Here is a 27,897-nt window from a genome sequence, read left to right on the forward strand (position 1 = left end):
AACACACAGAAGAAGATATTTATACATACAGAGAACATGAAAAGGTGGAAGTACACATACCAATTGTAAGAGGCCAATCAATTGAGATGAGCTATCAGTAGCAGCAGAAGAAAAAACTTAGAAGTGATAATCGAGATGACCCATAGAAGGTGTGAGGAGAACTTAACATGGGGGGAGGGTATTCAATTAGTGTAAAGACCCAACCATTCCCAGTCTCTGTTTAGGCCTAAATTAATTGTGTCTAATTTGCATATTAATTCTCATTCAGCAGTCTCTCTTTGGAGTCTGTTTTTGAAGTTTTTTTTGTTGCAAAAAAACAGGAACAGATCTGTACAGACACATGCCTAGAACCCCGACCAGGTGTATTCTATTTGCTACCCAAGATCCATAAACCTGGAAATCCTGGACGCCCCATCATCTCAAGCATTGGCACCTTAACAGCATGATTGTCTGGCTATGTGGACTCTCTCCTCAGGCCTTACGCTACCAGCACTACCAGCTATCTTCGAGACACCACTGACTTCCTGAGGAAACTACAATCCATCGGTGATCTTCCAGAAAACACCATCCTGGCCACTATGGATGTAGAATCCCTCTACACCAACATTCCACACAAAGATGGACTACAAGCCATCAGGAATAACATCCCCGATACCATCACGGCAAACCTGGTGACTGAACTTTGTGACTTTGTCCTCACCCACAACTATTTCACATTTGGGGACAATATATACCTTCAAGTCAGCGGCACTGCTATGGGTACCCGCATGGCCCCACAGTATGCCAACATCTTTATGGCTGACTTAGAACAACGCTTCCTTAGCTCCTGTCCCCTAAGGCCCCTACTCTACTTGCACTACATTGATGATATCGTCATCATCTGGACCCATGGAAAAGAAGCCCTCGATGAATTCCACCATGATTTTAACAATTTCCATCCCACCATCAACCTCAGCCTAGACCAATCCACACAAGCGGTCCATTTTCTAGACACTACTGTGCTAATAAGTGATAGTCACATAAACACCACCCTATACCGGAAACCCACTGACCACTATACTTACCTACATGCCTCCAGCTTCCATCCAGGACACACCACACGATCCATTGTCTACAGCCAAGCTCTAAGATACAACCGCATTTGCTCCAATCCCTCAGACAGAGATAAACACCTACAAGATCTCTATCAAGCATTCTTAAAACTACAATACCCACCTGCTGAAGTGAAAAAAAACAGATTGACAGAGCCAGAAGAGTACCCAGAAGCTACCTACTACAGGACAGGCCCAACAAAGAAAATAACAGAACGCCACTAGCCGCGACCTTCAGCCCCCAACTGAAACCTCTCCAGCGCATCATCAAAGATCTACAAGCTATCCTGAAAGATGATCCCTAACTCTCACAGATCTTGGGAGACAGACCAGTCCTCGCTTACAGGCAGCCTCCCAACCTTAAGCAAATACTCACCAGCAACCGCACGCCATACAACAAAAACACTAACCCAGGAACCTATCCTTGCAACAAAGCCCGATGCCAGCTCTGTCCACATATCTATTCAAGTGACACCATCATAGGACCTAACCACATAAGCCACACCATCAGGGGCTCGTTCACCTGCACATCTACCAATGTGATATATGCCATCATGTGCCAGCAATGCCCCTCTGCCATGTACATTGGCCAAACTGGACAGTCTCTACGCAGAAGAATTAAATGGACACAAATCTGACATCAGGAGTCATAACATTCAAAAACCAGTGGGAGAACACTTCAACCTCTCTAATCACTCAGTGACAGACTTGAAGGTGTCAGTTTTGCAACAAAAAAACTTCAAAAACAGACTCCAAAGAGAGACTGCTGAACGCGAATTAATATGCAAATTAGACACAATTAACTTAGGCCTAAACAGAGACTGGGAACGGTTGGATCATTACACTAATTGAATTCTCCCCCTCCCCCCCCCCCGCCTCCCATGTTAAGTTCTCCTCACACCTTCTATGGGTCATCTCGATTATCACTTCTAAGTTTTTTCTTCTGCTGCTACTGATAGCTCATCTCAATTGATTGGACTCTTACAATTGGTATGTGTACTTCCACCTTTTCATGTTCTCTGTATGTATAAATATCTTCTGTCTGTGTGTTCCACTCTATGCATCTGAAGAAGTGAGCTGCAGCCCACGAAAGCTTATGCTGAAATAAATTTGTTAGTCTCTAAGGTGCCACAAGTACTCCTGTTCTTTTTGCGGATACAGACTAACACGGCTGCTACTTTGAAACCTATTAGCAGGCTGCAGTTTCCTGTTTGCATGATAGAAGAGTGGGTTTTGAGGAGGGTCACAAAGGAGGATAAAGTGGCAGTTTTATGGATTTTTGACTGGAAGCTTTTCCTACTCATAAGGGGAGGTGTGATGAAAGGGAGAAAATTCATGTTGGAGAAGTGGAGAATCCGGCAATTGAAGCTGGCAACACTGAATTGGAGTGAAGGCAAGAGTTGACCTTGTGACAAGAAATAAAATAGTGTTCTGTATGACTGTGGGACCAGAATACTCAGTTGTTGTAAATCAACATAATTCTATTGACCTCAGTGCTGATTTACACTAATTGAGGATAAGGCCCATTATTCGTTGCCTAGGAGAAATGGGGGAGGATTATTTAAAGATTAGTGCATGGGCAGATGTCACCTATTTCCCCATATAGAAAACAGAGGTGTGGATTATATTTTCTTTGAAAACAATACTATGCTTCCTCATTTTACAGTATCGCCTTCTAAGCTTGAGATTTCAACCTCTTCCACCAGCAGCTAAAAAACTGTCATTTCCTTCAGGGCTTTGTAATCTGTTTACCTGCATTTATATTGTAATGTTATACTGGGTCATAATTCAGATGCTCTTCTTCTTCTTTGAGTGATGGTCCCTATGTGTTTTCCACACATGGGTAGGCATGCGTGCCATGCACCTGAATCTGGAAATTTTTCAAAGCAGTATCCATTGGCCCACACATGTGCAGTAGCTCTCCTCATATGCTCAACCAAGGGTATAACAGGCAGTGCTGGTCGATGCCTCTCTAGTGCCATCTTACCATGACAGGGCCTGAATTGGAATTGTGTCCTCCTTCACATCGTTGCATTACCTATAAGGAAAACATGTGTAAATAAGTATATTCTCCTAGTAGTAGTTTAAAAGTGTACAGTATAGTATAGAGTATTTCTTTCTCCCCAGTTGGGGAACCCCTCCCTAGCTCTGGGATTCAAGAACTGCATCTCCTGCCCTTGATCCTTCTCCATCAGTGACAAACATCAACACTGCCTGTACTGTCTGGGTGAGGCACATATCTATGTAAAGTGCAGTATCTGTCGCTCCTTCCCACCCACAACTTGAGAAACCTGCGAGCTTCACCTATAGAAGCACCTAATGGAGAAGGCTATGAAGCTCCTCTCTATCCAGGTCAGGGAGACCCCCTGTACATCAGCCTCAACTACCTACCCTGTTTCCCCGAAAATAAGACAGTGTCTTATATTAATTTTTGCTCCCAAAGATGCGCTAGGTCTTATTTTCAGGGGATGTCTTATTTTTCAGAAATGAAAAATGCCTTATTATCGGTGGATGCCTTATTATCGGGGAGATGCCTTATATTACAACGAGAGGCAAAACTGTAAGTAGGCCTTATTTTCGGAGGATGTCTTATTTTCGGGGAAACAGGGTAGTAGTGCCCCTCTGAGCATGTGCCTTGGAGTGGAGCCATGACAGTAAAGGGCATTCTCATCAGTGCAAGGACAGGTCCCCATTGAGGACTGTCCATAAGAAATGTTCTTCCTCCCTAAGCCAGTCCAGGTCGGGTGAGATGTCACAAACAGAACCTAAGGAACCGGCTCTAATAAAGACCCCCTGATTGGAGAGCAAGATGCATAAAAAGAAAGATCTGTCGGTTCCGTCGGTCACCTTGGTGCCGAAGCATAAAGACAGACATTCACCGGTTCCATCTACAAGTGCTGGTTCAGACCCATAGTCAGTACTGCCTCATCCATTCTAAAGACTGTCCAATCATTGCAGATCCATCGGATCCATCAGACTTAACTATGGGAACCCCTCAGACAGCAGGGCATACCAAGACTATCAGAATATTGGAGAATATATTCCTCCCTTATCCACAGTCTCCACTTCTTTCTGGCTCAGCCCTCCTGAGGGATGTCCTTTCTCCAGAGGAGGAGTCTACATCACTGTCCCAGGAACCATCTCACCTCCAACCATCTGGCAGGACCGCTGCAGTACTTATGGCACTGCCGCTACTGATGGAGCAGTTCTCTGATTTACAGGAATCAGAGGAGGTGGCTGCACTGGTATCTCCACAGAGGCAGTTGACCCCTGACAGACAGTTGAAGGGTTACACCTGCCATTCCACCAGGCATGACCCCTCCCCCCAACTATTGCTACTGATTTCCTTGGGTTCCCCCGCAACTGATTGACCCCTCTTTCTGGCCTTTTTGGGGATCATTATGGCATGCGTCCAGAAGTGGCTTTCAGAAGTTGCACCTCTCCTCTCCATCTCACCAGCTGGTTCTGTCGGTGTATGAAGAGGAAGGGGTGGAACCAGATCCACTGGTTCTGACAGGTACCTCTTATTCATCTCCGGATGAAGCAGTTGCTCCTTCTTCACCTTCTCCACTGGACGACTATCGCCGGTACCAGGAGTCATTATAAAGAGTGGCCAGTGACCTACGGATACCATCAGAGGAGGTCTAGGCCTCTCAACATCAGCTCCTGGACATCTTGCAGCTGCAGGGACCAAGTAAGGTGGCCCTCTAGGCCATACTAGAACTGGCTAAAGTGGTATGGCACACTCCAGCATCCTGTGCCCCTACATCAAAAAAGGCCAAGAAATGGTATTTTGTTCAAACCAAAGGAGCTGAATTGTTATTTTCCATCCTGCCCCCAATTTGCTGGTGGTACAGGCAACTATTGAATGGGCTCGGTTGCACTATCAAAAGGCCACCCTGGCAGACAAAGGCTCTAAGAAACTGGACCATATGAGGAGAAAGGTCTTTTCCTCCACAGGCCTAAAATTTCATGTTGCTAACTACCAAGTATTGTTAGCGAAATACAATTTTAATACCTAGTCCGGGCTTGCGGACTTCACAGACAATCTTCCCACAGAAGACAGGGTCTAATTTCAGTCTCTGTTAAATGAGGGGTAGCTAATGGCAAAGGTAGCCCTCCAGGCTGTAGTGGATGCAGTAGATGTGGCTTCCAGAAGTTTGGCCACTGGTCTAATCATCAGAAGGGATTCCTGACTGCAGTTGTCAGGGTTTCCTACGGTTTTCTAAGTCTTCTAACATCATGACACAAATTAGACATGCATCCTCCGTGTTATGGTTAGCATGAAATATTATCCCGGTTGTATGAGAATTGTTGAACTCAAAATTTGTCACTGTTGCTGACCATTCGCTAGAAGAGATCTTTGTTCTAGCTGGTCTATTGCACACATTCAGGAGACCGCTCTTTTCACATTTGTATTGAGAACAGTGACCAGTGGAAGTGAGTGCTGATACTGTTGTTTTTAATTTAATATAAAATGTGCTTTCTAAACTCAAGATACATGTACACCATCAATGTCATTTCAATATGATTTTATGCAATATTAGGGGCCAGAGCTCCAGCTGCTGTAAAATGTCAATTTATATCAGCTGAGAATATGGCCTCAGAGCATCCTGAAAACCAAACTAATTTCCAACCCACCGTGGGCTCTGTCCAATCAATACATCTCACTTCTTGTCTCTGTTGCATCCTTCTCCCTGTCTCCACATCCTGTTTCCGCATGACTCCATATGTCTAGAGCCACCTCTGTGCACTCTGCCACACCTTCTGTCTCTCCTCTAAAATGCATTTCTTCTGAAAAGGCCTCTAGAACCAAGACCACTGCTGAGTAACCAGATATCTGAACTTTAACACAAACTCTATGGAACAGTCCTGTTAAATTTAATGACAGTGAATGTGACCCGGTATGCCTGGGGTAGCTGTCACTGGAAATGCCAAGGTCAGGGCAGGCTGCAAAAGGTGAGAGCGAGTCCATGGTTCGCTCACAATAATGCAGGGGCCCAAGCTTGCATGACTTGTGCCTACGGTCAGCCTTTTAATTGTACGCCAAGGGGCTGTAACGTACTTAGAGTGGAAGATGGGTGTCTGCTCATTGATTTACCGTCGGAGAAGCTAATGAATGCCAAGGTCACTGTCACAAAATTACGCTGTCTCCAGTGTACATCTTCCTCTTGTAATTTAGCTCCCTCTCCCCCTGCTCGTTTATTATCTTTTACTCTAGCTTTACCGTTCTTTTTCTTGATCCTTTTTCCTACTCTCCTCCCCCCCGCCGTTTTTTCCCACTCTTCTTTACTTTCCATTTGACACCTCCCCCCCCTTTGGTACAAAGATTATGAAATAGGCTGCTACATTGCTGACTTAGTGGGCCCTGTAGTAATCCCCTGTCCTGTGGGAGATGCATTCACTTTGCCATCCTGGTCTCTTGCTTTTCTGGCTATTAGGGGACTGAAGCAATGTGCTCATCAACTGGAAGAAATGAATGCCTGGCACTGTTCAAAATAAGTGAGAGACACTGACCAGGCCCAGCCTGCCCACCTCAGCCAGAAAGATAGTAGCCACAAGGCAGGAATTTGAATGTGGGAGTACTGTAAGGACTCCTCAGGGATCAAGCAGGACATGCATGACGATCTCTGGAAAACCATGCCCCACTGCCAGCTCTGAATCAGCATCTTCTCTCCTTGAGATCTGAAATCAATAGCTTGACGCCAGGAAAAGGCAGAGCTTTCAAAGTGGACACTGTAGACTGACAGCTTGGGGGCAGGGCAGCTCAGCTGCAGTGTTAGGATTCTAAATTGGTGAGTGAGATGGATGGAGAATGAAAGTGAAAATTGCAGTAGATATTACTTGTGTCTGATTTGCCATTTAGTTAAGTTGTAATTCACATTTTAGCAGAGCCAACACCTGAGATGCTATCCATTTGATTAATCTGATACAAATGATCAGCATGTGGAGCACAGCAAAAAGACCAAAGGACTGAGGAAAATAATTTATTCAATGGGTAGCTAATGTTTCTTGTGACTTCAGTTGATTTGGGCCTGCATTTGATTATGTGGTCGTGTTAGTTAAATTAGTGAAACAAGGTGTAGTGGGACATTGCCAGATCTGTATATGATGAAGGGGAATTTTGATCCGTAATTTAGTAGTGCCAAATCCTGAACTTCCTACTCAGGCAAAAGTCCCATTGAAGGAACAAAAAGAAGTTCAGGATTTGGCACAAGAGTTTCTAAACTGAATGTTCTGGGCCTGATTTTCATTTCCACTAAGGCTGCTGTACATCATTGTAGCAGTGTAAAGAAGGCGTAAATTACATTTAGAATCCCATTAAGGCCCTTTTGCGCTGCCAGAATTGTGTAAAACAGCCTTTGGCTAAATGAGACTCAGGCAGTCTGCATGCGGAAAGGATGGTCTTGTGGTTAAAACACTGGCTCGGAGCTCAGTCAGGAGATGTAGGTTCAAGTCTTGGCTCTGCCAGAGATTTCCTATTGTGACCTGAGACAAATCACTTAATTTCTCCGTGCCTCAGTTTCCCATTTCTTCAGGGCAGGGACTCTCTCATTCTGTACTTGTATAGTGCTTAGCATAGTGGGGCCCGAATCTAGGTGTAACAGTAATATAGCAGCAAGTCACCATTCACTGCTTCATTATGTGGGAGATTTTAAAGGGCAAAAATCTTACGATATTTTCCCTTTCATTCTTTCTGAGTGCTGGTGGAGCTGCTAGGCATGTCACTCGGGCATTACACTAGCGATTAGCACTAGGAAATCCTGACTCCTGGTGCCAAGGGGCCAATTTCACACTCCTAATCTACAGAGGTCAAGCTTGGGAAAGATTAAAACAAGGGTGATGCCTGCATTAAATTGTTCACTGCTGTTCTTATCGTTTCAGCAAGACACTGTGATAGGGGAATAAAACGGACAATAAACATTTCAGGGCAGCTGGAGTATATCAGCTCTCCCCCAGGTGAAGGTTTCAGTCTTCTACTCCAAAATGACAGGCCTGCCACATAGAGGGTTAGGGTAATGTCACGTCCTGAAGGAGTTTAATCTTACCTGATAAATGCGATGTTGTTAAGAACAAAATGAAATTAAAAAAGCTAGAAAGAAAAAGACTTTAAAAAAGGAGATAGTCCTGAGCCCTGCTTCCCAAACACAGACACTATAAGTATGCTAGTTGGTACTGCTTTTGAGGGCTTCCATAGGGGAATCTTGAGGATTATGTTCTGCCCTTACCATTTAAAGTACAAAGCAAAATGCTTTAGTCCTGTTTCAAAAATATTTCCCTGCATATTTTCTTTCGACTTTGAAGATGGCACTTGCTGAACTCTCCAGTCAATAGACTGGTGGAGAGACTGTCTCTACATTCCATGCCAGTGCCATTTCTACACTAGCTGCCAGGCAATGCTCTTACATGGGGCTGGTTAAATTATGTTAAAAGCACTAGAACTGGTTGGTTGCATTATATAAAAAAGTGAGTTAAGACTATTTCCATATATGTTCTACTTCAACTTCAAGTTACTGGTCTTGATGCAGGAATTACCAGGTGAAATTCTATGGCCCGTGTTGCGTAGGAGGACTGCATGATCATGATCCCTTCTGGCCTTCAAATCTATGACTGAATATAGTTCAGACTATTTTTATTGTTGGCGGTCATAGAATTTGTTGTTTGAGTATTCACACAACCACTGATTCATTTCTGAACATGATAATAGATATCACACGTTTCATGTATTTTAGCACAAATCGTTATTTCGCCTTAAATTTATGCTGAAAATATGTTTCCCGTAATTCTCTTGTTTAAAAAATTTCAGCCATCCAATCAAGGAGCAGAAAAAATATGTGACTTAGGTGACCAATCACACATCGTATAACAAAGAGCAAATAGTTAAGAACAGTTTACAAACAACCCATAGGTTGAAATTTGGTGAACTGTTTTGTTGAAATCATATGAATAATGAGTATAGTCAAAGAAATAAAGATAGAGTCAAAACAGAAAATTAGGTCAAACTTGTTGGATAACTTATTTACAATGAATTCCACCAGCTTTAGATAATACATTTCCTTCAAAAGGCTGATGCTGGCACCTATGCATTCTGCTCATCATATTTCCTGTAGCCTGGTAGCTCATTATTAATTCTCTCTCTGTTGCTAGAGATCCTAAAACTGCTTCATGTCTCCTATGCTGTTGTATTTACTTAACTGACAAGAGACGTTAGAGAACAAATTAAAACCATGTGTAGCACCACCCCTTAGTGTCACCGAATTAAAAGGTCTTTTAACATTTCCATTATAAACCCTCATTTCAGGGTTTATAAATCCTGAGAGTTTTAAATCACATCAGACTGAAGACAGAGGTGCAAATGTGAGCCCCGCAAATTGAATTACAGAAAATAGTGCAAATCTATTAATCTGTTTTAAATTGTAAAGCATCAGAAATGATAGTGGGTATAGATGCTCTCTTTTTTAATACCAAGCGCTAGCTAAACTCACAAGAGAATGCAAAAGCTCTGATTATTTAGCCAGGAAAGGGGAAGAATTGAGTGGATTTGATTGTGGTACAGTATTAAAGAAAATGAAGTGCATAGCTAAAACAAATCAGTCCTTTTTTATTTTATAGTGTCCTATAATATGAGGACACCAAGGGGCCCCTCAAAGAAATTAACAGCAGATAGATTTGGAACAAAGCAAAGGAAATACTTCTCCACAAAGCATACAGTCAGCGATTGTTGCAGGAGATCATCCAGGCAAAAATCATGGCTCAACTGGAAAAGAGGTTGATTATTTCAAAGTAGTTTGTAGCTATGGAAGCAAAGATAATTAAATCTCATTTTTCAGAATACGGGCCATATATTTAGCAGGTGTTAATTGGCATAGTTCCATTGACTTCAATGAAGCCATGCTGGCTTTCACCAGCTGTAGGTGCAGTCCCATAACTTGATAATCTACAGAACTGAAAAGTCTTCCTATGTAAGGGATTGGGGCATAGGCAGTCTGGCCTAACAGTCCCAGCTGGGCTGGTGTCCATATGTCAAGGATGGCCACAAGATGGTAATCCATGAGCAGGAGTTGAGGGATCGCTAGAGCTAGATTCAATAAGGAAGAGTCAGGGTCACAGTCAGGCCAGGTTTGGAGATCAGAGGTAGTACTGTACCAGGCTGGAATCAGAAAGCAAGAGTCAGGGTCAGGATAGGATTGAAGCTCAGAGATCAGAAAGCAAGATGCCATCTGGAATTGCAGCAGACCAGAAGTCTGTATAGTTGCCCAGACCACTTCTTGGGGCACCATCCAGGGTTAAATAGTGCACTTGACCAATCAGAGGGCTGCAGAGTACCATCACTCAGTGGTTCTCAACCCACAGCCGCTTGTGGCCCAATCAGCACACAGCTGCGGCCTATGTGACATCCTCAGGGCCATACAGGTAGTATATATATTGTGTGGATGCAGCCCATATAACATATAGAGAGCTGCATATGCAGCCCACAATGGTAAATAGGTTGAGAACTACTGAAGTAGTACTTCCCGCAGTGCCCAATCTCCACAGTGTTCCCTGGGTATGACTCAGCCTGCCCTTCCAGTGACAATATGGGAATGCTAGCCATCAGGCTCCACAGTCCAGGGTTCTTGTCCCATGGATCCTGACATCCTCTCAGTGTCCCCAACCGTCTTCATTTACAGTCTTGCCTTACGTGTTAGTTGTAGTATGGGGTTAACCTTCCTTTACACTGTCAGACTTTGGCCAGAAGGGTGGACTCAATGGAACGCTGGGCCTTTATTTCAGCTCTCAGTAAGTTTCTTTGCTCTTACTATACCTTAGGCCCAGATAAATCCATGAAAATCCTTCCTAGATTGAGGCTCTAAGATTCTTTGAGCCTTAGTGCTTTTTAAAGTATGTGTTTCTATGTAATTGTCTTTAGCCTCTTAGTGATGATCTTTAGATGTCAATCCCCTGGCTGGTGAATCCGTTCCTGAGTCTTAATTTTAACCACTTGTTTTGATCAGAGCAACTGTTGGGGATAATATATTGGTTCACAAATACCTGAGACGACATCTTAGTCCTTTCCATGCGCCAGTTTCTTGATAGTACACAGGAATGAGGATGCCTGGAAGAAGCCAACAGTATTTTGCCTGTTCACGTTTCTCCCAGAAGAGCTACACGTTGCACAGATTCCTCTCGTAAGCTTGCCCAAAGGATATGCCTACACAAAAGATGTTCCAATAGTGCAACAGATTTATTCCAGAAAAATGATGATAAATAGCTATTTCAAATGTCAGCACTAAGGCTTGCAAAATGTAACTAAACACATGCATAAGATCAGCACATAAATCAGCACAGTAAAACAGTTTTGTAAATATTTATGTGCTCACGCTCGCTTCCTCTACCACCTCCTCTTAAATTTCCACTTGCGTTAGTTTATGGCTGGAAGTGTACTTGGTTGTGTGCCTGACATATTGTTTAATTGCCTTCTGCTTTGTCTAGTATCATATATACCATAATCCTAAATCTTCACGGATTCCAGTTATCTTAAGAACTGGATACAGAATCTGTCCCTGTATCTAAATGGATATTTATCTCAGATAAATCTTAGGAAATCTGGTCTAGCTCCACTGACATCAGTTGTTATTATTCAAGATTGGGGCCCCACCATTCATGACATTGGACAGACACAAAGAAAGAGACAGCTCTGGCCTTGAGAAGCTCACAAGCTAGAGCCCCAATAATGCATGGGCAAACTGCTGTGCCCACATACAGCCCTGCTGAAGGCAGAGGGGCTCTGCGCAGGCTCAGCAAGGGAGGGAGGGATAGCTCAGTGGTTTGAGCATTGGCCTGCTAAACCCAGGGTTGGGAGTTCAATCCTTGAGGGGGCCATTTAGGGATCTGGGGCAAAAATCTGTCTGGGGATTGGTCCTGCTTTGAGTAGGGGGTTGGACTAGATGACCTCCTGAGGTCCCTTCCAACCCTGAGATTCTCTGATACACATGGTAGGATCAGGGCCTCCAAAGCCTATTATTATTATTATTTTATATTCATGTTTATTTCAGTAGTGCCTAAAGACCAACCAAGAATAGGGCCCCGTTGTGCTAGGCACTGTACAAACACAGAGTAGCAGGGGAGAAAGAGGATAGACGGGGCAGGCGTGGAGTGAAGCTAAGATGAGACTGAGGGCAGGGGAGGGAGACGGTTGTGGCAAACAGGCAATCAGCACAGGGCACAGGAAGTCCAGTCAAAACTGTAGAAAGTTCTCGCACTGTCAGGAGGTCGCTGCTTCTGCAGCAGCTCTGGCTGGTTCCACCCCATATGGTGGGGAAGCAGGGAGGCACCATTGGGTCGTAGTGACCACAGAGCTGTGGGTGGTGTTCTTCACTACACAATTCTGGATCTGAAGGGTGCTGCAGGGAGAGGTGGCCCAGCTGGGACCCATTTTACCCCATCCCCCAGTGTAGTAGTCATATTGACATACAGGTAGTGGGGATAGAGGCATACAAACAGGTATGTACCATTTATATAGATATTAGAAGGTTTTACTAAGATATTGTAAATGTTTGCCAGCTAACAATGTCTACCCCTTAAGTCATCATTATTGAAGTTACTATTACTCCTCTGTAACCACATCGGAATCTGGCCGACTCAGCTTCTATTACATTTATCCGCCAGTGTAACTGGTGATGGATGTCCCCATGCCAATAGATGTAACAACCAAAACTGAAAACTAAAAATAAACCTACTGGTTATTTTCAAGTGTTCAAAGCAATTGTCTGTTTGGAGCCATGGATTCGTGAAAACTTGGACTGCCATATTCACGAGCTACTGACACCGCTACTGCTTATTTTTTTTCTTCACTCCGGTCTAGTGGTTCTCAATTCCTTTTGGTCAGAGATTCTTGGTAGTCCATCAATCCGATGATGACAAATCTGTGCAGGTCATCTATTGTTGGTCTCATGGTGTGCCCTCTGATGACTGTACAAACCAATTCTAGAGGTGCACATTTTGCTGCAGATGGTGCATGGGAAGTTCGCGGTCAGTGGATTGTGCGCTGCTGGTGCTCTGTGACATCGTTTGCGTGCCTCTTGTAGATGCCGGCAGCGGTCTTCCTCAAAGGCAATGCAGATATTTCTGACTGTTGCACGCCACTGTGTTCTGTCGCTGGCGGCGAACTCAAGGTCTGAGAAAAGGCCAAACAAGTCAAAGGATGGAGATTTTGAAGGCATGGGATAATTTTTTTTTGGCCATTTTAAGGATGACTTGGCTTTTTCTGCTCAAACGGGGGCTGTCTGGGTGAAGAGGCTGTTGTTGCTGGGTCTCATCCATACTGTGCATGTGTCAGAAAATATGCATCTTTGTATATCTTCACTGCAGCTTTTTGGAATCAATAGAAACTTTCTTTGTGAAAACACTTTACATGATGTTTATATTTCCATACTTTATTTGGAATTTGTAATGAGGGAACCTTCTACTTCATTGCTATTGAAATAGTTTCCTATATTTACTCAGGGTTGCATTTTCAGCATAGAGTGAAAGGGGGAAGTAATTTATTCCCCTTTCATATGGATTTTCTGTGCATTTCCTGCACATCCGACTTGTTCAAATCATTTAATTTGTTGTCAGGTTATTTATTTTTAATCCCCCCAGACACTGGATTTGATTCTCCTCTCACCTAAAATGGTGTAAATCAGGAGTAAATCTGCTCAAGTCAGTGGAATCCCATAGGTAAGGACATGGTAAGTGAAAGGAGAATCTAGTCCACCATTTTGAAAATGTTCCTATTGAATTGTAAAAGAGGACGTGTCTCTTTCTAGGGATTTTATAGTCAGTGCTTCTTCCAATGATTATACTTAGAAAGAACCTTTAAGAGTTCATTATAGGTGTAATGGAGAAAATGGATTATTCATATAGATCAAATGTGATGCTTTTATCCTTGCTGAATCATATGGTTTGGTCCTTAATCTTCAATGTACATGATTAATAAAGATATGCTCTGTGATTTTGGAAATGCAGAATGGTTGCCATACAATACTGACATTTCCACAGTATACTGAAGGTAATTAGTGATACCATAGCATTACACGGTATTCCTTGTTCTAAACACAAGAGGGCATGAATCGCGATTCTGCTTTCATCTGTCTAAACTAATGTAAGTCAGGAGTGAAATGGAGAGTTGGCCTTGTGTAAAACTGAGACAAGTGAGAGCATTTGTGAGATAGCAAATACATCCCACCTGCTCTCGATACCTTGTCCAGACAATGCCCAGGCCTTTGACAAGAAGCTTCCTGGAACATATTCTCTCCAACTGTTTTATGGGTAGGGAACTCCACAGGCAGCTCTCAAAATCAGCACACACACTGTTTTTGTCATAAGGTTCCCATGTGTTTGCCCTCCTGTGGACTTGCCTTGAATTTGGAATCCAGGGTTGGGCTCCATGTTGAAACTTCCCTTTGAAAATGAAATTGCTTTGGTGGTATTGAGACTGAAAGTCTCTCTCTTTTTTTTGAACACCAAGTACTGTAAATGCGATTGTATTATCCAACAGTAGTGTATGAGATAATCCCATCCCTGGTCACTTTCTAACAGGATAATGTAAAAGGCATTCCACAGAGACAGAGAATAATAATTTGTTAATTCCCCGCAGTATTTCATGCTTCTCAGTAGTGCAGCTAATTTTCTCTGAGTACTTTATTAAAATTCACAATGATTTTGCAGTCCCACCCTAATAGCTCTCCACCGAGGCAGAGACTGTGAAGGTGAGAGCTGACAGAGTGACACTATATTTTTCCTCCTCTTCTCCACAGCCTGTATTATTCCAGCTTTCATCCCTTGAGGGCTGTCCAGATGATGAGAGTGGGCAAATTGCAGCATACTCAAGACATGTTTCCTCAAGCACTGGAGACCTTGAAGCAGGTCAGTGTTGCCTATTGTGTTCCTCTCCTCCCATATTCTCCATGAATCCTCCATATATTCCTCCCCTTCCAGCTCTGATTGCACCTTTCTCTTCTGAATACCATTCCCCAGTCTTTCTCTCTGTGCCAGCTCCCCAAGTAATAACTGCAGAGCGTGGTGATGGGTCATGGTTGCTTCGTGTTTCAAGTGCAGGCTTCCTTTAATATCAGTCATTTTTAATTACTAGTCAGTAGCACAAAGGTTCCATTAATCACCCCCTAACCTCGAATGGAAAACAGCTATTAAATCGGAGAAGGGTAAAAATATTTCAGTGCCTTACACTGTTCTTCCCCCTTCTTTGTATTGCTGATTATGCCCTGAGTTGTTCCTTGTCGGAGTGGGTGTGAAGGGTAAAAAAGAAGGAGTAACTGGTAATGCTAAATGGCCAGATGCTCTCCTCCGCCTCCTCCTACAGTGAAGGAAAAGTGGGTGTAATTCCAATCGGATCTGTGGGAGGAGGATAGCAATGGTTGCGCTGCATTCCCCACCCTCCCTGCTCCCAAACAGAAGCCCCTCCCCCCATTTCCACAGGTTCTGGGTTCTGTGAGTTGAGAGAGGAGCTCAATTTGTTTTAACACTTGGGTTTTCTTACAAGCCTACTTCAAATCAGTGAGCAGCTTCTGTTAATCCCTGCTGGTTTTTATCATTCCAATTCTTTCTCTCACTAGGATCTGTTTTGGCAGAAGCTTCCTATCTAGTTATATTCCAGGTTTAAGTCGTTCCTGTTGTGCCTGAACTGAGTTTATATTCACTTCCTTCCACCCCAGGCCCTGATCTGCCCTGCTATTATATTACTATTATTACCATTTTAAAAATACTGAAGAAAACACACACACAGGCGATTTGTATCTCTGCTCCACAGCAGCTTTTGGGACGTTAGGTTATAAGTCATTTCCCATCCTAAGCCCCCAGTAAGACTTGCTGCCCCAGTGCCTCCTGGCTACTACTTTGAATTATTGATGTTGCCCATTCAGAGTCAGGCCTGAAGGAGCTACACACAGTGAGGCCCTGTCCCAGTCTCTCTCCCCATCTCCGGTATCTGACACCCTCTCCTTTTTTCCTCTGCTCATTGCCTCAGAAAGCCATCTGCTCCATCCTCCTGTCTTTTTGCTGCTAGGCTAGAGCGGGGCTCAGCACTGACGCCAGACGAGGCTTTCTGTTCACATTGTATCACAAAACACAAGCGCCACCCAGCACCTAATTGGTATGCTTTGCTACAAGGCAAGCTGAAGCAGCAGTTTCATTTTACACTCACTCCCATCATGTTCTTTGTGGGACTCGCGTTCATGTGAGACCTGGCGCTACCCAGAAGCTGCTACCGTGTAGCCAAGCAAGCAGAAATAGCTGATGCTGTACACCGAGGACCCGAGTCTTCTCTCACTTACATTAGTGTAAATCTGGAGTAACTCTGCTGAAGTCAGTGGAGATGCATTGTGTAAGTGGGAGGAGACTTGGGCCTAACGAACATTTTCACCCCAGGGCTGTGTGGAATTTTGGAAAATGTCAAGCCTTTTCATCAGCTTAAGCTATATATCGATAAGGTTATGGCTCCATCAGACCTGGGGCAAGGACAGCCATTCTCACAAAGAAACAAAGCCTATTCAGCATTCCCACATCCCTAGCATACGCAGCCAAAGTCATGGCTTTTGGATGCATATGCACAGCTCCCATTGAAGTGAATGGGAGTCCCATGTAGGTATCTGGGCATTATATTTTCCCCAAGTGTGTAAGTTAGCAAATTAAAAGAAGCGATCCTCATGCCTGTCTGCCCCCAAATCATCACCTTCTGTGCTGTATAATCATTTACATTGAGCTCAGACTCCTTTCCCTCCAGTACTCGTTGTACTCTTAAATGATAAATGATTCCTAAGAGATTCTTCGCTCAGTAGAAAGGAGCAATAGAAAATGTCATAGATTCAGATGATTGTTACTGAAACAAAGGAGCACAAGCGACACAGAATGAGGTGGGCTTGGGAGCGAGGATGGCCCTCTTGTTACCCTCTGACTCAGGAGATGTGGGTTCGACCCTAAGCCCCATCACCCTAGGATCTGAGAACCTCACAACCTTTAATGTGTTTATCCTCACAACACCCCAGTGCGATAGGGAAGCACTATTATCCATTTTTACAGGTAGGGAAATGAGGCACACAGAAGTGTGGTCAGTTGTCCAACATCACACCGGAAGGCTGTGGTAGAACAAAGAATTGAAGCCAGGTCTCCAGAGTCCCAGGCCAGTGCCCTACCCACTGAACCCGCCTTCTTTTCCAATGATTCTGTTTCTTGCTCTGCCACTGACTTCCTATGTGGTCTTGGGCAAGTCACTTTGCCTCTGTGCCTCAGTTCCCCACTTGTAAGACGTGGAGTGAGAGACAAGCACTAAACAACAGCATGGTACAGGTGAAGATTGCAACTACTGACAGCAATACAAGCAAAATCAGGCTTAGTGTATTAATGGTCACCTGCTGATGGCCCCTGAGGACAATGAAGCTGCACTGATGTAATGGAGAGCAGAGTTTGTCCCATTCTTGTTAACATGATGTGGTTTGGTTCCGTACTCCCTGAAATTCAAGATATAGATGCACTAAGATCATTTTGCCTCTTTCTCCTCCCTTTCCCTGGGATGGTCCTTATAAATGGTCTTGATTTTATTCTCAGTTCCATGAGAATAACTGAGAGCATGCTATGACCCGAAGTATAGATTTATATTATTTTATTTCTTTTCCATTTATCTTTTATGTTTGTTTAGCAGTGATACAATTGAGGAACTTAAGAGCTGTATCCTTCAATGCAGACATTGTCTGTGTTTTTGTATTCCCATTACTTAACATCCATATACTACATGTGTAACTTACTATTTTATATTCTTTACAAAATTGTTTACCGATTTATTGAGGTTTAACTGATTATGAATTATGCTGAATAGTTGATAACTTCCATGTTTTTAATAATAAATTAATATTTAATGTGATGTCTGTCCTAGCAAGTCTTAGTAAGTTAAATCCTCACTTGATAGGTTTAATTGAAATTGTGTCCAATTGTGGTTATTAAAAAATCTGATGAGAAAGTAATCAATTCTGGTTCCTTTTCATTATTCAGAAGTGAGCCATATGGCTGTCAGGATCGAGCTAATCTGCGTTGCCATTTCCCCTATGACATTTATAGCTTGCGAACGTGCGCAGTTCACTGCTCAGGAGATGGAATGAGTCCTCAGTCCCAGTTCTGCTTTCATAGATGTTACTATAACATTCTAATTGGCGAACATGCATCTTGCCCGGTATTTGTTTTTCTGGTTATCTTATGTTATTGTAGGAAACTAGATAGAAATGGTCATCAGGAGAATCCCCATAGAACTGGCTGAATGCATTATTCAGATGACCAAAGGGGTGTTTGGTTGTTTTAAACTATATTGCCAGTTTGGGGTCAGCTTGCCACTTTATGATCTGCCTTGAGTCTGGGGTGGCACATAGCTTTGTTTCTCCAGGAACTGACCAGGGAGGGAACAGTGAATCACAATCTCCAGCCTTACTCCCCTCTTTCTTTCGTGGGTGAGTAATCTGCTACTGATCTTCACCGTAGCTAATTACTTCCCCCTCTGTGCCAGCTCAGCTGCACTGGTTGGTGTATTGAGGAAGCCAAAGTTGAGGGTCTACCCATTCCCCATGCCGCCTGCCCTCTCCTCATCCGCCTGCGCGAAGGTGGGGAGATCAGTAATGCAGGTAACCTGTGAAGGGGACTAATGGGCTACCTTGTGCCACCTTGTTTCCCTGTGCAGCATCATAAGGGCAGGTCACATCCTGCTCTTAGTTTGAGCCAAGTTCTGACCCTCTTTTAGACTGACTGCATGGGACAATACCCATGTAAATCAGAGTAGAATTTGGCTTCTTATGCTAAATCCATCCCTGGTGTAACTCACATAAAGTCATAGAGTTATACTGGGGCTGGATTTGGCCCTTTGCAATTAGATGTGTTAGAGTCCCTCCCTGTGTTCAGGACCTGCTATACTCTAGTCCTGTATTTAATGCATTCCAATACTGAATAGCATCCTTCCTGGAACGTTAGCCAGACTGATTTCAGTGTCAGTGTTCAGGAGAAGGATTTGGGATAGTCAGAAGAAATTGGGATCTGAGTGAGATTCACATCACTCACGTAAATCCCATGTAATCTGATTTCCACAGGCACTCCTCCAGCTTGTGGGTTGACAACCCACTCTGCATCATGTGTGCAGTGTATTAACACCCCCGAATACACAAATTTCATGCCCCTTCCCCTTGGCTGCCCCTATTGCTGCCTTCCATGTTAGCCTATGTAAGGCCACTACCAACCCCCCCTGCACCATTCATCTCTTGTCTCTGCAGCTCCAAATTGGGGGTTAAATGATGCAAAGGCCTTGTGATGGCCCTCTACACCATAGTGAATTTCTGGCCGTAAGAATACATTAGATCCTCCAGTAGGAAATGGCCACATTACAGGGAGGCAATACTGTACTTCTGGAATACAATCTGAAAGGCAAATTTTAACAAAGGCAAATTCATTTCTTTTTTTATTGTTACTAGCTAGACTCTGTATTGCTCGTGGTTTGGAAAAATGTGACCTTGCTATGGAATTGTGGTATAGTAAAATATAGACTGTCCTTGTAGTGGAAAAGCTTTCACACGAAGTATGTGCACAAGAGAACTGCCAAAAGGAGGATAGGTATTAAGAAATTTGGTCACACTGGCTAGCATACTCAGAAGAGGAGGACTGCACAGCTGCCAAGTCAGAATCTTTAGCCAGGTTCTTTGAATATTAACCTGATCCTGAATGGGTAATGTATGATGTAGTATATTAATGTTTGATTATAACTTTGCCTTACTAAAAAGTTTGAAAAAAAGTAAACAAGGGAGAGTAAGATTATAGTTCAGGGAAACCTTCGCCAGCAAATAGCTGTAGCTGAGCCGCAGATTGACTCTGAGGAGCCAGGAATGGTTCTAATAAATTGGCAAGAATGGAAGTGCACTAGTGTGAGCTATCAGGAGAAAAGGTACCTGAAGGAGCAGCACTGTCATATTAGGGCAACGGCAGAAGTGTGTGCCTAGAGCACATGGGAAACCTCTGTCAAGGAGAGAGGTATGATTAACTTCTAGGGCACTGGTTGACCAAAGCGTTAAAAACTGATTTAAATAGTAATCACCTATCACAGTTCAGGAAGGTAATTCCTCACCATTCGAAGCCTGTGCACAGCTGGGCTTTGTTTGGGGAACTAAGTGGAGCAGGGGGCTGGAATTCACCTTCCATCCCATAGCTGTTCCATAGGGCTGCAGCACACTTCCTTCTTGGCTTTATTCTATCTGGGGGGCTTGGATAATGGCTACTGCCCCATCGTTCCATGGTCTTGTGACACTTGAGGCCAGGTGGCCTTTGACTGGCTGCACAAGGTAGGTTGGGGCAGTGAATGGCTGGGCAAAGTTCAGTCTCTGCATTTACCCGAGCACAGGAACTACTTGCTTCTGGAACCTGTTGGGCAGTTATCACCCCTTAAAGGCCTGGAAGAAGGGCTGGGGTCCCACCCAGCTCACTTACCCTGGAGGACAGAGCACACGGCATCCTACTAACAGGCAACACTACGTGGTTAGCTTCCCTGTGAACCATGAATCTCTTCCTGAGGAGGTGCAGCTCTGCAAGCAGACCCTCAATGTGTATCTGGTCCTGCCCCCGGCATTCTATCCATGCCATTCTATTCAATGCAGAGTCCCCACTGCCCGGATGTTTTGCTCATGAGTTCTCTGTTACAGCACTAACCTGGCCCTCCACTCTCGTGTGCCCATCACTATAAATGAGCAGGATCAATGTCTTCACAATAACCCCAGGAACTGAGGAAGTGGCATGATGTTTATAAACATGCAAATAAGAAAATTTTAATTACACTATGATGACACATTAGCCAGATGCTGAGCTGCGTCCTTTCCTAGCATAACCCAGCACCATTATTACCTTTTGGTAAGTGGAACAGAAAGCGGGGTAAATCCTCTCACCCCAGTTGCCATGCAACACCTGAGAAATCCCCCTTTATATAAAAAGATTTTTGTTTTAGACCCTGTTTCCATTCTGTGTTGGTAACAGTAGCTGTGATTATTGTAAAATGAGGCTGAAAATCTATAGGCATTTGTTCTTCCTTTACCCTGTGTAACAAGCATTAGTTTTAATCAAGAGACACAGGCAAAACAAAAATAATTTCTCCAGTACACTGGCCTTCACATTGTACCGCATCAGTGCAATGCAGTTTGCTTTCTTCTTTCATCATGATGGAGTGATGCATCAATACATTTGCATACGGATACATGCATCTTTGATGTTCGGCACCTCATCCAATCCAGTGAAAATCAGACACAAATGAATGTGCTGTGCTTTCATTTGCATTCACAGAGGCACATTCATACCAATCATCTAATGGGTTTTTATATTCTTGAGGGAGAAACCGTGTGGCTGATGACACTATGCCCTGTGTTGCAGTGGTACGATTACTGTAGTTCTTCATAATTAGATTTATTCCTTAAACCGAGAGGGAGACCACAAGATCCAGCCTCAGCTCTGTTACTTACTGTGGGAAGTCTGGGAAGCTTAAGAGAACAGGCTAGGGTTCTGAAAGCAGGAACTGCATTAGCATTTCTGAGCTTCAGCTTGGTAGAAAATATTTTACAGTGAGTGAAAATCACCCCAGGATAGCAGGCCTGCACAAGGCTCTCAGCGCCACTTAAACCCTCCAGTGGGTCCAGGATTAGGGTTTAAGATGTCATTGATAAATTTGCGATTGATTTTAATGGAACCAGGATAGGACCCTGAATGCAGGGTTTAATTGGGGCCTTCTGCAGTAAGGTGATGTTCACCCTGGAAAGACAAAATGAGAGAGATCAGATGCAATATTTGCCATCGTAATGGTGAGGTGTCTGGGAGGATAGAGACGTGTTATGTTCATTAATGGTGACTAGAGCTGGGCGAATGACTGTTTTTTTTTGTTCGCTGGCAGTTTCAAATCAAGGGGGAAGAAAGGTGGTTCGGGTCGAAGCAAAACTGAAAATTCCAAACAAAAAATTGCAAATTGAAAAAGTCCATTTTGGATTAAATTAAACAGGTCGTTTGACCCAAAATGTTTTGTTTCTGGGCATTTTTAAAGGGCTAAATTCATAAAATGGCCAGGAGGCACTGCCCATGTTGTAATGTTTAGCACCATCGTTAGGAACTCACCAGGGGAATGGGAGATATAGGTTTGAATCTCCACACTGGAGCAGGGATTGGAACCTAGGTTTCCCTCTTTCCAGGTGGGTACCCTAACCACCCCACTCTAGAGACCATCATGCTTATTCCCAATGACTGCTCAGGTATGTTATACAAACAGGAACCGTTTCAACAGGAGAGACTGAGAGTGCAGTATCCCAGAATAGCATACAAACCAGGTGGTTAGGGCACTCCACTGGGTGAGGAGAGACCTACGTTCACATTCCTGCTCTAGAGTGGGCATTTGAAGCCAGGTCTCCTACATCCCAGCTGAGAGCCTAACCGCTGGGCTAAAAATTAGTTGGTAGGCACCCCGTCTTCCTCCCCCTCTTTATATTGTGAATGTAGCCTGAATTTTTTTTTCAGACTGAAACTGACAAATTCATGTCAAGTTCACAAATAGTTTTGGATCAAACAAAACTGCATTTTGTGGCAAATAAACTATTTCTCTGAAAAATTTTGCTCAGCTCTAGTAGTGACATAATTTCAAAGGAAGGTATATTATTAAAGATTATTTTTTTAACACAGACATGCCCAGGTATCTGGCTAGGTAGAATGAACCCTGAGACCTAGGCATGCCTTGGTCTCCAGTCAGCTAACACGGACACTGCAATCCACCGCCTTTGCTACTTATGAGGCCACACTGCTATTTTTCCAGGTAGTAAAATGCACCTGGCAGTGCATCCCTCACTGAGCCATTCTACTCTGCACGGCCAGGATGGCTCCTATACCACATGAGTGGCCATTATCCACACGTAACCTTTTGCATGCCTCTGTCAGATGAGGGCTGGTTTTTACTCTGGTAGTTTTTATATTTCTTTTCTATTAAAAAAACACTGTGTATTTTAATACCTAGAGTTGTGTGACATGACAGAAATTTCCCACAACTTTGTTTAAATGTTTTTTTGACCTTCCCCCTAGAAGTGGCAAGTTAGTGAGGAAAACCTGGAATATTAGACCAGTTGACATGTTTCTGCAGGGAAAATAATTATGCCCGAAAATGGGCACATGTAAACACAAGAATTTAGCAAAATATGGCCAGGTTTGAATTTCTATAACATAAGACAAGGCACAAATTGAGGATTTCAGATTTTATTTCAGATACTTTGGGCACCTGAAACAAGGCCGAAAATTTTTCCATGTTTCTATTTGATTTAGAAAGATATATTTTCCCTTTTTTTACTGTCTGGCCCCAGTGATAGCTCACAGCCTACATAACACTCAGCAGAAATCTATGCACTTTGTGATTTGCTTTATGACTGCTTTCAGAGTTGTTTATTCAACTCCTCCTCCCCCTACACACACACTTTAAAATAGTTAATTGGAAGTAAATGTAAAGATAGTGATAGCAGGTATTTGCCTCCATTTGTCAACCTCTGAATGCTGGAAATAGAATATTATTGTTCTGTTTACTTTTTCATCACATCAGATAATATATGTTATTTCAATTCCAAATAAGGTTTCAGAACACTGTTTAAGAAAAGATTCTTCCCCGACAGCAGAATGATTTAAATCTGGTCTCTCAGACTTGAGAACCAGAGCAGGTATCTATCAGAAGCAGTATGAATGAATCGGGAAATGTCTTATGAGAAGTAATGGCCTTATTGTGACTTAAGATGGGGACATTTCAGGAATTTCTAAGGCAGGGAACCACCAGCACAATAGAAAGGGAGCAGCAGAGTAGGTGACATAGGCAAGTCCACATGTAGATTGTGCTCCCTAGAGCAGTCACTCGCAACCTTTCCAGACGACTGTACCCCTTTCAGGAGTCTGATTTGTCTTGCGTACCCCCAAGTTTCACCTCACTTAAAATCTATTTGCTTACAAAATCAGACATAAAAATAAAAAAGTGTCACAGCTTGCTATTACTGAAAAATTGCTTACTTTCTCATTTTACGATATAATTATGAAATAAATCAATTGGAATATAAATATTGTACTTACATTTCAATGTATAGTTTATAGAGCGGTATAAACAAGTCATTGTCTGTATGAAATTTTAGCTTGCACTGACTTCACTAGTGCTTTTTATCTAGCTTGTCATAAAACTAGGCCAATGTCTAGATGAGTTGATGTACCCCCCAGAAAACCTCTGCATATCCCAGGTTGAGAATCACTGCCCTAAAGTGAAGCTGCAGACGTGAACTTGAAGGTAAGAGATGGTGAACTAACTTGTCCCTTTTCCTGTCTCTCCTCAAGGCTTATAACATTATGAAAGTAACCCATGGAGCAGATCACAGCCTGGTGCAAGACCTGATGAAACTTAAGGAACAGTGTGAGGCTGACATGCGAGCACAGTGAGGATGATCTCAGGCTGGAAAACTAATATTCAGGGGGAAAGGAAAGCACATCTTTTTTGTATTGACATTCTATGACCTGAGCCAAAGCCCTCTGAATTCATTGGAATGACTCCCATTGAGTTTGGTAGGCTTTGGATCAGGCCCTCTTTCCTTTGCTAAAATGTTTAATGTTTATTAGCTTTGCTGTTCTGTGGTGTAATTTTCCTCACTGAATTCAAATGTGGAGGAATACAGGCCATTTTCAGAAGGAGTCTGCTCTCTGGGAAGCAACATAGCAAATAAGTCTTAGCAATTGATGTTAAAGTTACATGTTGGTAATAAAAAACATACCTGTATGCAGAATACTGCTGTGCACAAATCAGCATCTTCTTTGACTGTTTATGAGGTGTTTAAATGGTCCCTCTCTATGTTTATTTTTTAATAAATGGGCTTGAACCAAAAGCCCAGGTTCAAATGTCTCTGGACATAGGAAGAGTTTGAAATCCAGTCAGACCCAGACAGTACTTGTCTCACCATTCTGTTGGTTTCCTTCTCCCACTCTAAACTGAATGCTTCTTTCCAGGCTGCTCTTTATGTGGAGAATGACCTCTGAATCCCAGCTTGTCAAACCACCACCGTCCCCCAGGCTTATTCAAATCCTCCGTGCCCACGATTTGTGAATTCATAATAAGAGGGTAAATATGTAGTTACAGATCCTCATCTCTTGTAAATCCATGTAGCACCATTTAAGTCAATGGCCAATTGACTATGTAAGTTTACACCGGCTGAGGATATGGCCCCAGATACATAATCAATAGATATATAGAAAACATAAATTATTCCCTCCTCTTGATTTCCCAGCATATCCCGTCTCTGAAGACCTGATTCAAAGCCCATGGAAGTCAATGGAAAGACTCCTGAGGAGCTGAGTGAGTTTACCCTCTAGACTGTAAGCTTTTCAAGGCAGTACCTCTCTTTGGTTTGTGTCTTGAATGGGGCGCAGCACATGTATAGCAATTCCCGATAATATAACAATATCTATAGTTTACAAATGTCTCCTGTCTTTATAATGGACTAAACCAAAGCATTGGATCAGAACATGGCTAAATTTAAGTGTTTGAAATTCTGTTCTGAATTTTGCCACCATCTCTGTTTTCTTTAAGGGACATCATTATGATTGTGGGGTTCCTCAGTTCCAACTGCTTTAAAAATGACCTCAGAGACCTCTCCAGATCAGTGATCCTTTTGCCTTCTCTCTAGATCCACATACACAGATTTAGGGGCTGTGCACAAAACTCCCTCAAGATCTGTGGCTGTGGTGCACGGTCCTAGCAGCAGCCAGTAGGGAGGCAGGTGACGGGGAGAAAGGCCCTTTCCCTTGCAACAGCCAGTAGTGGCTGGGATCAGGGGAGTCAGGAAAACAGAGGAGACTACTCCCTGCCAGTAGAGAACCAAGCAAAGGAAAACCTTTCCCTCCTTTCCATGCAGGAGAGAAGGAGGTGGAAAAGAGCTGAGGAGATGCTCTTCCCTGTGCCTTACAAAGTTACTACACCCCTCATTCTCCTAGATTGGAATTAATTGGACACATAGATTCATAGACTTTAAGGTCAGAAGGGACCATTATGATCATCTAGTCTGACCTCCTGCACAACGCAGGCCACAGAATCTGGCCCACCCACTCCTGTAACAAACCCCTAACCTATGCCTGAGTTATTGAAGTCCTCAAATCGTGGTTTAAAGACTTCAAGGTGCAGAGAATCCTCCAGCAAGTCATAGAATCATAGAATATCAGGGTTGGAAGGGACCGCAGGAGATCATCTAGTCCAACCCCCTGCTCAAAGTAGGACCAATCCCCAATTAAATCATCCAACAAATTTTTGCCCCATATCCCTAAATGGCCCCTTCAAGGATTGAACTCACAACCCTAGGTTTAGCAGGCAAATGCTCAAACCACTGAGCTATCCCTCCCCCCCTGAGCTATCAAGTGACGCGTGCCCCACGCTGCAGAGGAAGGCGAAAAACCTCCAGGGCCTCTGCCAATCTGCCCTGGAGGAAAATTCCTTCCCGACCCCAAATATGGCGATCAATTAAACCCTGAGCATGTGGGCACTACTCACCAGCCAGCACCCAGGAAAGAATTCACCTGATCTGAGCTGAGAATGACTTTGCAAAAATCTCTCTGACTCTCTATGCAGGGTTCCAGCACCAGACATCAGATTGATCCAATGGACGAGCCCTGCAGTCTCAGACAGGGTCCCAGATTCTGAATATAAGACACTTTGTTGGGTTATCACAATGTTTTGATACGGTGGCTCTTTACAAAGTCATTCTATGATGAAGTGGCTTTTCTTAAAGGTTGAACTATACTGCCTTAGACCATAATGTCCAATTCAGACCTTGTGTGAGGTCAATGCAGTTCCATTATGGAGAAACTTCACCCACTATCTCCATTTTTCTCTCACCAGTTGTATGTTCTTGTCGGTGGGTGGGGTTAAGAACAGGTACAGCTTCCTGGCTTTCAGTGGAGTTGCACATGCTTACACTAAACCTGAATTTGAACTTTTTGATGCAGAGGCTAATAGGTTTCAGCTCATGTTTCTGTTAGATATATTAGCTCCTTGAGGACCTCTTGTGTTAACTGTTAACAATGTATTTAATTTCTAGAATAAACTGAAAAGTTTAACATCAAGGTAATTAAATACATCCAATGTGTACATAATAGCTCTCTTCTTTTTTCTTTCAGACCAAGGGTAAAGATTTTCAAGAGCACTTAAGTCCCATTTTCAAAAGTGATTTAGGGACTTAGTCCACATTCTGTTGTCTTTCAGTGACATTTAGGTTTCTACATGCCCATGTCACTTTTGAAAATGGGACTTAAGAGCCCAAGTCATTTAGGTGCTTTAGAAAATGTTACCTTAGGTCTCTTCTGTAAGTCTGTTCTATCTAACATTATGGTTCAAATCTGTCCTGTGCAAAGATCTGCTCAGCATGCAAAACAGTTTCTCAGGCTGATTCTCAAGTTGTCCTTGCCCAGACGTAAATTAGAACAGACGGGGGCTACTGTAACTTACGAGAGCTGGCTATGGTCCCTAAAGGAGCATATGCCAGCTGTAAACTGGCAGAATGGAGCTGTATTGTGCCCTGCCTTGATACATCATTTCCTTCTCCGCAACACCTCATAGACTGTGGATTGGTAACTCTACACCAGCTGAGAATTCACAGCCTGGCAGATGCAATGAGATTCTGTCCCCTTTGCGCAACTCAGGCAGGACAAAGGGACCAGCGAGTCTGGCCCTATACATTTTGCTTTTCCTACAAATCTATTAATTGTAAGCATACTTCAATAC

General features: G+C 43.3%; 1 protein-coding gene across 3 annotated transcripts in view; it reads left to right on the plus strand.

The window, feature by feature from the left end:
- SMYD3 (SET and MYND domain containing 3) overlaps nucleotides 1–24,915 on the plus strand; it is a 657,806-nt gene extending 632,891 nt beyond the window's left edge. For all 3 annotated transcript variants that reach the window (XM_054023872.1, XM_054023870.1, XM_054023871.1), the window contains exons 11-12: nucleotides 14,873–14,981; nucleotides 24,471–24,915. In XM_054023872.1, coding sequence (XP_053879847.1) covers nucleotides 14,873–14,981; nucleotides 24,471–24,572 — 211 coding nt within the window. In that variant the 3' untranslated portion in view covers nucleotides 24,573–24,915. The remainder of the gene's footprint in view (nucleotides 1–14,872; nucleotides 14,982–24,470) is intronic.
- Nucleotides 24,916–27,897: the final 2,982 nt, after the last annotated feature.

Source organism: Malaclemys terrapin, chromosome 3, assembly GCF_027887155.1.
Source record: "Malaclemys terrapin pileata isolate rMalTer1 chromosome 3, rMalTer1.hap1, whole genome shotgun sequence".
NCBI lineage: Eukaryota > Metazoa > Chordata > Testudines > Emydidae > Malaclemys > Malaclemys terrapin.